At 39.7% G+C, this 12075-nt stretch overlaps 1 protein-coding gene across 5 annotated transcripts in view; it reads right to left on the bottom strand.

Moving 5' to 3' along the window:
* LOC121953434 (DNA (cytosine-5)-methyltransferase 3A-like) overlaps positions 1–12075 on the bottom strand; it is a 50691-nt gene that overhangs the window by 35081 nt on the left and 3535 nt on the right. For all 5 annotated transcript variants that reach the window (XM_042500540.1, XM_042500538.1, XM_042500537.1 and 2 more), the window contains exons 3-4: positions 8752–8859; positions 1496–1847 (exon numbers count right to left, since the gene is read on the bottom strand). In XM_042500540.1, coding sequence (XP_042356474.1) covers positions 1496–1847; positions 8752–8859 — 460 coding nt within the window. The remainder of the gene's footprint in view (positions 1–1495; positions 1848–8751; positions 8860–12075) is intronic.

Below are 12075 nucleotides of genomic sequence, written 5' to 3' on the forward strand. Positions count from 1 at the left end.
CTGAGAGAGAGAGACAGATAGGACTAAAGTGCAGAGAGTGGAGGGGCGGCTAAGTGATATTGTTAATCTCCATCTTGGACTAAAAACTACCTGTCAGCATCACTCTTTCACAACAATGCCCCCCTGATTTATATCATCTTTATATGCTAAAGTAATCTACCGCTGCACTGTGGCTGCTGCAGGTTCAACTCTGCACAGTCAGTTTGCATTAAGGATGGTTATTTTAGAGAATTTTTCAATTAATCATCATTTCAGAAAACATTTGTTATAGTTATTTCAGGAAAATCCACATATTTTAAATGATAGCAAAAAGTGTAAAGTCATGCTTCCTGTTCCTGTTATTACTGTGCCCTTGTCAACAAAATTAACATAATAAGGGCAACTAATGCTTGTTTTCATAATGAATTAATCTGGCATTTATTGTCTCAGTTAATTGTTTTGTCTATAAAATGTAAATAATTGACGAAAAATTCATTCAGTAGCTTTTTTTTGTTCTGACATACAATCCAGTCTTATAATTGCTCATTTAAAGGCTACTTAAGACAAAGAGTAGTAGTAAATATTCACATTCGAGAAGCTGAACACAGATAGTGTTACAGATTAATTTTCTGTTAATGGACCAACTTAACTTTAATACTTTAAGGAAGGTACAATGAAAAGACTAACTGCACTTGTATGTATGTACAAAATATAATTATTTTTTTAGTAATTGATTACTGTGAGTTGTTTTTGTTTTTTTAAGTGCAGCTGCTAGAACCACACTGATAAATCAATTAGCTGTCTGATTCCAGCCTCTTAAATGTTATTTTTTTCTGGTTAAATTATCCTGTTTTGACAGTACTGGATATCTTATGTTGTGGACAAAACAAGACATCTGAGGATGTGGTGTTGGACCTTGAGAAACATTGATTGAGATTTGTCACCACTTTCTGACATTTTATGGACCAAACAACTAATTAACTAATCAAAAAAATAATCGACTGATTAATCAACATTGAAAATAGTCAGTAGCTGCAGCCCTAACAGCTGCCTGTTTTAAATCCTACTTTGGTCACATGGTGCATTTTGCACATTCAAATGTCAACTTGTTGTTCATACTGAAAGCACATTCAGTATGCAACACTGAGACATTCAAAGACATGAAATATGCATGCATAACAGTAAAATATGTAGTATGAGATGAACATCTACAGCATATAATACTGTAGTATCATAACAATGATTTACACTGCCATGATATTTATTAGTGTCTTTCCTTCACTGCTGCAGCATGAATGCAACACGTTTAGCCTCAGTGTTACTAATCCTGGCAGTGTCGGTTCCACGCTCACTGTGTTGAGCTGCACAGACCCTCTCAGTCTGACATCCATTTTCAGTTCATTACTCAACATCTTGTACTCGTCACATGCTCACGACTTTCCCTGCTGGATTGGCAGAGAGCAGATAGATCAAAAGATAGCCCAGCCGAAACAAGCAGAAGCCAAAAAAAACTCACATTTCGTTGGGCGCTCCAGTTTCCGCCTCCCTCGTTTCTTGCGCGGCGGCGTCAGGCAGTCGTCCTTTTCTTTCTCCGAGTTCTGGTCTTCCCGGCTGTGCAGGAATCCGTTCTCCGGGGACGGGCTCAGGCTCTGACCCTGGGAGCTGTCCTCTGCCCGGTAAGAGGAAGGGTCTCTGGGGATCCCGTTCTCCACTTCCCTCTTCTCCTGTTTGGGGAAGCAGGCGTCGGACGTCCTGTCTCTATGCCCGCCCATGTTTCCATTGTGGACCTGTGCCATGGACGGCCTACCCAGCCCAATGTAGCTGTTGCCCACGCCCACGCTGCCTTTGAGAGCGCCACAGCTCTCAACCTGCAGGCAGGGGAAGAGGAGGTTGAAATGTTAACATCCTGGCAATCTATCAGCTTCAGAGGTTGTTATTGCAGGAGCAGTTTGATGCAGTTTGATGTTCTGAAGGTGTACAACAGTGTTGGGCCTGTCAGCAGTTGTAACATATCCCCGGATTTATTGTAGCTGGCTGTGCAATAAATGAAACTCTTCAGGAAATGTTACAAATCATCCAGCACGCTTGAGAAAAGGTCATCGCTGCGAGTAACAATAAAACAGCTGGCACTATCAGACTGAGGATAAGCACTCTTCAGCCTCTGTTGGCTAAATGGGCTATTTGACAAAAAATGTGAAATAAAGCATTCATCCAATTCATATTAGATAAGCTTAATTTCATCCCTTGAGCCTCCTCAGCTCTATCTAGACAGAATCAAACATGCAGCTCAACTTCTACACTTATTAGCCAGTAAATTATGGCATTTCCCATTCAGCTCTGTTAAACTAGAGTTGTAAACTTCAAAGCTGTGCCAGTAAATCTGCCGCACAGCCATTAACTCGCAAGTAAGGAAGGGATTACATTCAAGTTCATCAGGTACACTGCTGCGCGTCCTGTAGTTGTGCATTACAGCAGCACGGAAATATGTCAAGAATGTTGGCTGTTTGACAACAAAGAAGTTTTTCACTCCGTCCAGTTTGGAACGCCCAGTTAAACTATTTCATTCTATGCAGAGGAGTGAATTCAAAGAGAGCGGACTCTATCTAAAGCTGTGGTTTAAGTTGCAGTGGCAGACATTCGGCTCTTACACCGTGCTTTAAATAAGCACCAACTGTCTTGGAAGACCTTGAAAAGATTCATTTCAACTACACAAGTTTAAAGAAATGTGATAGTGTCTCTGTTCCAGCCTAAAAATAGCCCTAAAAACACACTTTCTCAGACAATCCCATTACTGGGTTACTGGGAGCAGAAAGTGGAGCATGTCTTGTGAGATCAGACTGTCAACACTGATGAGAGCAGCACTGAAGCTTTCATCTCCTGTAGATGTAGGTACAGCAGTTTGCATTCAAGGCAGGTGACTGCAGCGCCTCAGGAGGCATCTGTCTTTCAGCAGACAATATTTAACAAACACAAGATCCTGCACTTGAAGTTAAAAGGTCAAGTGTAATCCCATTTTTGCAGATTGAAATAAGAAAAAAAATGTAAAACTGCTTTTTATGTGACCCAGAGTCTTATAAAACATTGTGTAGTGAATTATGCAGAGGAGATTTGCAAAATAAACTTCAGAGTTGTACTGTACTGTAACACAAAGCTACATCGCGTCAAAGTCGGTCTTTAAGCATTACCCGCAGGCCGCAAAACTCTAAATGACTTCATCGCTGTAGTAGCTGAGAACAAATTAACTGTAAATGTTGAACAGTTGCACTCATTCAAACAGAGGCACTCCAGTAAATCTGTTTGACACGATGAATGAAAACAACAAATCCACAGCTCAGACATTATTAATATTCACACTCAATTCATAACTGGAAAAAGAAGTTATGGTGTGTGTGTGTGTGTGTGTGTGTGGGAGAGAGAGTTTAGGCAAACAGACACAAACACAAAGTTAAACACGTGCAAAAACTCAGGCAATTTGCTCACACAGACACTACACACCACTGTTGTCGAAAGAATTACGCAACAGATTAGTGACCCAGTGAACTACATGAGGCCCCTGCCAGAGGTCAAAGGTCACAGTCAGTAAATTAGGCAGCTCAGAGAGGCAGACAGAGGTCAAAATAAAACACTGGCTACCTAATCCAACTTGCTGCTGCTGCTGCATTGAACATATCAAATGTTTAATGCATATTATGTTTAATAAGCGGTTAAAGCTGCATTAATCGATATTTTCATTATAACAATGGAACAAATGACTATGTATAATGCGAAAGCCATCACTTGTACTGACAAACCCACAGATAGCTATTATCCAACAGTTTCCCACAGCTCGACAGGAACATTTAGTGTGTTTCAGCTCATTGTTTTGGTGTTACGGTCCACAAACTTGCTGCTGCTTCTGTTTCATTTCCAGCTGCATCCCTTAGCTGTTTGTAGCAACTGAGGTCTGATAAACTCTCTGTACTCTGCTTAGCACCAAACAGCAGACAGACAGAGTTAGCTGGTGAACATTGTGGATCACCAAAAAAGGCCAGATATTTATCTCAGGAGTGGATGGAGCCCAAAGAAGCACTAAAATGAGTGTTCTCTATTCATAAAATTGCAAATCTATATTTATATTTGAGGGTTAATGTTTTTTTTTCACTTGCTTAAAGTCAGTTTTTACTTGCCCCCAAGTAATTGTTTTATTTATCAGCTGTTATCAAATAACAACAATGATTAAAGTTAATCGTCATGAAAAACAACCCCAACTATCTGCTTTGCTCTCTAACGCTACCTTGATCAACTCCTGTTTCCAGGATTATTAAAATGCTGGCTTTCACTTCTGCTCATAATCTTTGTATTTCATCTCCTGCCATGTTCTCACAAGTGCCTGATTAGTACTGCGCATGTGCAACTCTCAATTGAGTTGAGAATGATATGGATCACTTCTTAGCTACTTAAATCATCAGCTCTCGTAAAAAAACCCATTGTAAAGTATTTCGTTTTTACCCATCCTTGATCGAGCAAGTGAGTTGCTAGATTTACGATCCCAATGTTGCATTTTACTTGCAGTCGGGCAAATTCTTATTGCTGCGCCCAGTATTTTTGAGTTTGGAGACATACTTGATGTTTAAACTTGCGTTCGCGTACACGTCCGGCTGCATCATGTGTTTTTGCATATATACTTGCCTGTACATGATGCATGTTACTGGAGGATACCTCTCGAGGGCACACAAGAGAGCTCAGGTCGTATATAACTACCGGATGTGTGGGATGTCAGCAACAGACATGGTGACTCTAGCGGAGGTTACTATCATGGTAATGCTGACATCAAGGCAGAGGATGCATGGCAGCCATAATTGTGCGCGTTAATAGCAAGTCTATTTCCAGCCTAAGACTGCTGTATATGATGAAGTTACATATTATTAGCATCTGAATTTCACAAAGGTATTTGCTTATGATGTAATTAAAGGTGGGGTGATTTAAAAAATACATCATAATAAAGCCCCCCTCCAATGAAAATAAAGTTTTTAACCTTGTTAACGTCCCATATTTTGTATGTTACAAGACAAATCATGAGAGAAATAAGTAGTCAACGCCATGGTTTAGCATTTCCACCTTGGAAATGCAGTGTACCAATGACAGTCTCAAACATACAATGTCAGACACATGGTTTCATACATCACATATCTAAGGAACCAATCTTATCAATTTTTGAAATGAGGGGTATCAGAGGAAAGGCCAAGTATAGCTTTGTGTTGGTATTTTGCAGGCTGTTTTACTTTCATTTTAGCTTGTCCGAGCTGGCGATCATGAGCAAGGTTTATTTATTAGCAGCACATTATTAGCTGTTTGATAATGCAGTTAAGCTGCAGTCTCATGTAATATATTACTGTTACATTTCTAACGTTGTAGAGAGTGATGAGCAGAGTCGAAAGTGAGCAGGTACGCTGAAGCTGCAGGCGAGTGACAGAGGGTTTAGTGCATATAGAAGCAGGGACTAACTTGCTTATTCATAGATCCTTGCATACTAAATCAGGCAAAAGTGTAGTTATATATGAGACATTGTAGAGCATGTATGGAAAATAGGCAATGAAGGGAAAAAACTTCTATCATATGTAAGTTTAATGAATAGAGATGAGTTGTTTGGGGTTTAATCGATGCCAGGAGAGGAACTTTGAGAGAGAAATAGGTGCAATGAAAACATTTTTTTTTCATTTACACCTCTGCCTTCAAACATATTTACTTACATTTATTCATTTATTGATCAGTAAGTTCTTAATCAATCTTACACATGAAACTTGGCCTTGATATGTGGAGCCGGTTTGTCTTAAAATATACAGTAGTTTTCACTCTTACAGGCTTTAAGGCAGCATTTTTATTGATCCCATGGGAGGATCGGTGTAAATATTATGTTATGGATTTAGTGCAGATTCAGTGCTCAAACATGTAACAAGCTGACCATTTATTAACCTCCCTCAGACTAACTGAAGACATTAAATTTTACAGCCTTTAACCATGATAGTAAAAAGAAGCAGGGTCAGTTAACATGAAAAAGATAAAACCCTGTGAAGAGAGGTGAATGAATAAATGCTTTACTTTGGGTGGCTTTTTTCGAGCAGTAATTCAACATTTTCTATGATGAACTAGTTTGACCTTGTCCACATCTGTGTGCTTTATCGGAAAAAGCTAAATTCTTTAACAGCTATCCACAAACTTCCCCTGACATTTAATAAGGAGAACAAAAAAACTGAAAACTCTCATTCATGTCAGAGTATATTCAAGATTCAAACTGAAATCATGCCCCAAAGACAGCATATTATGTTTGCAAATATATTTCTACTCATTCAGAGAAGAATATCAACAATGAAACACCTATGTGGCTGGAGTGTCATGCACATGTGGTCAATCCCCCACAGCTGTAAAAACACTTGCTAAGACGCCCTGATTCTGAGTTTAGCTTTTCTTTATTTGCTACAGGTAGTAACACTTTAAATACACACGGACTACATTTACATGCACAAAATATTCAGTTTTGTGGCCCTTAATCTAAAAAAGACAATATTCCTCCAAAGCTGATTTTATAATAAAAATAAGTTTTCCACTAATATTCCTGTTTACGCGGGGACACCACTTTGTTGCCCTAATATGTCGTTTATCATGTAAAACTGTGGAATGGCTAGAGCACTTGGGTTTTCCACTGCTGGTTGACTTGTTCCATGCAAAAACAGCCTCCCTCTTTCGTTCCCTGAATCGCCTTCTTGAAAAGATCAGCATCATAATATATTTTACAAAGCCGAAAGCCTGAAGATATCCAAGGATTCAAAATGTTTAAAAGTAGGTGTGTTTCTCCTTCTGCTTTTCTTTTTCGCATGGATCTCTACACCAGACTTGCAAACTTTTGGCAGTTTGGTGAATCTACTGTATACATGTCCAAAGAATGCTATTTAAATCTGAATAATACCAGCATGTCCCACATGTCTTATAGGAAAACGCTACATTTAGAAAAGGGCCTAATACATTTAAATGGAATATGCTGTTTACATGACCTGCATCAAAATCAGAATATTGTCATATTCTGTATTATAGCTGAGAATTAGTGTGCATGTAAATGTAGTCACTGACACAAACTGGTATAACCCCTTGCTACAGTACATCGTCTGTAAATATCCCTTTTTGGGTTTGTTGACACTGTGAGAATTAATTAACAGAAGTTTATGCAAATGATAACATCTCAGAGAGAAAAAATACCGAAATACATGTCGGCCCAAGAGTCATTATTAAATCAGGGCTTTTAACTGCAACAGACATCACAATCAGACTACAAATTATGTAGTTAAACACAGTGGAAGCTTTGCGATGTTTATGCATGAGTACAAATTAGTGCATTTGGTGTTTCTGGAGGCTAAAACAACACCTCAGTTTTTATTCAGAAGGTGTTGATAGGGGTTCTCTTGTGCAGCTATTCAGAATTTTTTTTAGATTCTTTCAACAAAAACATAGAATGTTACAGAAATTTGCAATGTTTCACCCAGACTTTTTACTGTTAATACCATCAAGTGACTCGAGACCATGTATGCTCAAAACAAATTAACAAACAAACTTGTTAACCTTTGTGCTGTACACAAAAGCACTTGATTGTGCTGCTGAAAAGTCTGCTTTTAGAGAGGGGGGAAAGCATACTGACTCATCTTCACACACCTGGACTATCACTGCATGAAGTGGGCCTGACTGTCCAACTGTCAGTTTTAAAAAGTTAAAACCGCAGTCCTAGCAATCGATTGTTTGCAATCACCTGATTTATGTAACACTCAAAATTCAGACTGAGGGCTGGAAATTATAAATCTACAGTTAGTACTGTGCTTATTCGACCTGGAGGAAAGTGTCTTCATAAAAGGTTTCGATAAACCTGCACGCAGCAGGTATTGTCAGAAAATTGAAACTCTGGATGTTTTTGAAAGAAATCAAACCAATTTGCTCAGATTTCAAAGGGTTAAACAGCTTGTGAAAGGCGTCTGAACGCAGCTCAAGAAAACTGATCGCGATCCAGATTTCAGAAGGTTGATGTGTGGTTCGGCTCAGAGCCACATCAGTACTTATTGACTGCCGTCTTTCGAATGATCAGACATGCACTTTGTTTGAAGGATAGTAGGGCACGGCTACACTCAAACCGGGGGTGGTCAAACACACTCCCATGTCCGATAAGTTGAACCTTTCTCTCTCAAGCTGTAATTTTTCAGCTATTTCTGTCACTTCGTCGACACAATGAATGCCCTCCAGAAAAAGGTCATCTGAAAATATGTGCATTTATTCCATATCTAAAATATAAATCGCATCTCGTCCCTTCTCCGTGACTGTAAGGTTTTCACCCCACAAGTTGAGACGAGTGTGGGCATTTTGAACAGCTGCCTTCAAAAGTGGTTGGATTTTTTTTGCCTTTCGTTTCACATGAATGAAACGTGCACTGCTTCTTACTGAGCATAACCGAACAATAAACCCTTTAGACCAGCGCGGGACATTAAAAGTTTTAACTAAGACCCCACCTAAAGAAATTGTCTTAGGACTGTAATTTTCTTGAAGTGCATCGATTCGCACTTCCTTTAACAATTTTAGAGTTATTTCACGAAAAGCACTACTGAGTAAAGCAGATGAATAAAATATGCAGTTATTGCGCTCAACCTATCATCTGATTTTGTCTTTAAGCTATTTTCAGCAAGTATATTGAAAAAATGATCACTGTCAAATAATTATGGATGGATGGATGTAGTTGTAAAATGTCTGATCAGCACTCACTGGAAACTGCTTGCGCTTTCTTCCAGGCTTGCCAACTTTGCAAGAGGCACTGCTTTTAGCTGACTTCTCCTCCGTCATCAGGTCCATGTCCAGTATTGTGCTTTCACCCTGTCAATAAAAACAATACATCATGATTTGGAGTCAGTATACAGTGACACCCCTTTCCCACCAAAATTAGCTCGTCCATGCAGATTTTTCAAACATAGGTAAACCCGCTTAATACAGGCGATAGATTGTATTCCTACTGTCAGTAAATGAAGCGCTCCAGCACAAGAGTCTGCCTCTCTGTCAGCAAGCATATGTGTGTGTGTGGGTTGTTTTGTTGGTGTGTCCATGGGACGTCACGGCCAGGCATGAGAGCAGGTAAACAGTAGACAGCAGCAGGAATAGAGGTCTTTTGAAAACTTTTGAGTGGTTTCTTGTCTTCATATCTTTTACTTAAGTCTCTCTTAAGTAACTAGGTGCAGACTAAGTTGGAACAATGTTTGAGTGCTACTCGGGAGGAGATGGAGGGTAATTATTGATGAGCTGAAATTACCATGTTCACCCGGGTGTTGTATTCCAATCTGCCGATCAGAGCCAGAGGCAATAAGAACCTGTGTCTACTGCAGAGTCATTTGACCTGCGTGTGGTTGCCATTCGCATTCTCATTGCATTAAAAAGCCAGAGTAGCCATATTTTTATGCAGCGGGAATAAGGCTTAATATTTGGAATAACAGTGCCCATAATCAATCAGAATGTCAAATTAAAGTTTCAGACCTGCACAGAAACATCTTTTCAGGTTATGAAAGACTGTACTCATGCTCGCAGTTAGCTAAGTTTCACCTCGACCAAAGATGCATCAGGAGCAATACTAGATCTGCAGGACACACACAAAACTGCAATACACTGAAACACTTGAACATTAGGGGCGGGGTGGGGGGACAGCAGCGGGTCCTTGAGTGTCTTTGGCTGAGTGGACAATGAGATAGATAGAAATTGAATGGCACGTTCCTTTGAACTAGGCTGAAGTGAAAGCTCCGCGGACGCAGCACTGACCTTCCACAGACAATCCCCTCTTGACACCGTTACAAAGACGTCGACCGGCCCCCACCTTCCCCTGCTGCAATTTCCCTTTGATTAATAAAACTGTCTACCCCCGTGAACAAAGCTCCATGTCCGCCACCACCAAGTACCCCTGGGGTTGATGGGAGAAAAGATGATCCTAATGTAGATGCTTTGAGTTTCAATATTGACTGAATAGGACCACCAGCACCAGGTCTGAATGCAAATGAGATTGCAAGGCCGTTCCTGACAGCTGCGGTGGGGGGCGAGGGGCTGGGTCCTTATTAAATTCCTTCAGTATTGAATGTGAGATTCCCCCAAAGATAAATAGGCTCTCCACACTGTCAGGCATCCTGCAACCACGTCCCTCTGCTGACGTGTTGTTAAGAACGTTTATTTAGATCTTAGCCACTGTGGCGAGGGATAACATGACAGAAGATTACTGTAAGATGACACTGTCTTTTTTTTTTAAGTTTTTTTTTCTTTTATGGACAGGACAGTTTAAGCGTGAAAGGGGGAGAGAGAGACGGGGCGACACGCAGCAAAGGGTCGAGGCCGTAATCGAACCCGCGGCCGCTGCGGTGAGGATACAACCTCTGTATATGGGGTGCCGCTCTATCCACTGAGCCACCAGACACCCAGATGACATTGTCTGTATATAATGGATGGTGTTAAATACAGCAACACAGTTCAGTGACTGAATTAGAGAAGAAAGGAGGGGAGAGAGACAAGGGACATTTTTAGTACAACACTTACACTGCATTTTAACATGATACAATATCACTGTGCTGCAGGCTGCGGAGAAATCAGTGGTGTATTTTAGACTTGTGTACCCATGCCTTTAAGTTTCAGTTATTTTTGTAACTTATATGTAAACATCCTAATTCTATATTTCAATTGAACATTGTTCTCTCAAAACTGCAACTGAGGCCACAAAGTCGATTGAGTAGCTGCATTAGAGCTTTCAGTCTTTTCAGACAATCTTTATCAGCAGATGGGGTTTGCCACTTGTTGTATTTCTGTAAATCTTTTTTTTGCCCATGGTTTTTCTGGCTGTTATTTTGCTGTAATTGTTTTATTTTATTTTTTTGTATTTTTTTCTCTCTGCTTTTGTCATTTTGGTTCTTTTCATTGTACATTTTCCTTTTCTAACATTTTGAACAAAAAGATCTAAACTTTTTGGCAAACTCCATCTGCTAATGAAGATCATGTGATATGATCAAAAGCAACTAAATGGGGCTTGAGATGGGTTTTTCCTGCTGTTTCCAAGGTCAAGAATGAACTAAGAACCTCACATTTTAAGCCAGCAGGGATGAAAAGTCAGATTTTTTGATGCTAGAGGGTCAACAATAAAAAATAATCACTGATTAAATATTGACGGTTAGAGTAATGTGTTAATGCTGTCAAAATGTGTCACCCTATATAAATGTTATGAAGTAAGCAGCTCTGATTGTTATCAAAATATGTAACCTAAGATACTAAAAGCTATACAATTTACACTCTGAGAAATAAAGGTGCTAACTAGAACTGTAAAGAATTCGGCTTGTGCCATACGAGAACCCTTTTTAGTTTAGAGGTTCAACAAAGAACTCTTCTATGGTGCAACAAGGATGTCGTATCATCATTGGAGGTTGTTGCACAATGCACAGTGGAAGTAAACAGTAGTAGAAAAACAGCAATCACAGTCATCACCTGCGAGCTTTTGTTTCTGTAATTAAAGATGTTTATCCTTATCCAAAAAGAAGCGTGGATCAACTATCAATCAGACCATTTTAAGCTCTTTTTTCCAATGACTTGTTGCCTTCTTCTCACTTTCTCTCCAGTCTGTAGAAAATGACACCCCCACCTATGCTGTCATGGTTCAAACTTCAGGTTAAGAAAATGTGTGCTATTTGGTTCCAGCTGAGAGCTAACTTTTCGGGTTCTCAACCAATTTGTTTTCAGTCGAAATGCTCTTAATGACTGAAAATTAAGTGCAGGAACAATATGAAAACCATTCCATGTTGGTGAAAAGGGGTATCAGAGGGTTTTAGCGAGAGCATAAATGATTACATCTAAAACCACCTGTAAAAGGTTCCACCCAGAAACCCCTATGAAGGGTTCAGTAGAGACTCTTTCTATGGAATAAGTGTTCCATCCAGAACCCTTTCTTGGGCTTCTATCCAAAACCTTTCCACCTTGTAAGGGTGCTAACAAAAACTCACTCAGGGGGTTCTATTGAAACCAATTTATATTCTCAGGGATTTATCTAGAATCCATCCAGGGGGCTCTAAACATAAA

This window comes from Plectropomus leopardus, chromosome 14, assembly GCF_008729295.1.
Source record: "Plectropomus leopardus isolate mb chromosome 14, YSFRI_Pleo_2.0, whole genome shotgun sequence".
In the NCBI taxonomy this organism is placed as follows: Eukaryota; Metazoa; Chordata; class Actinopteri; order Perciformes; family Serranidae; genus Plectropomus; species Plectropomus leopardus.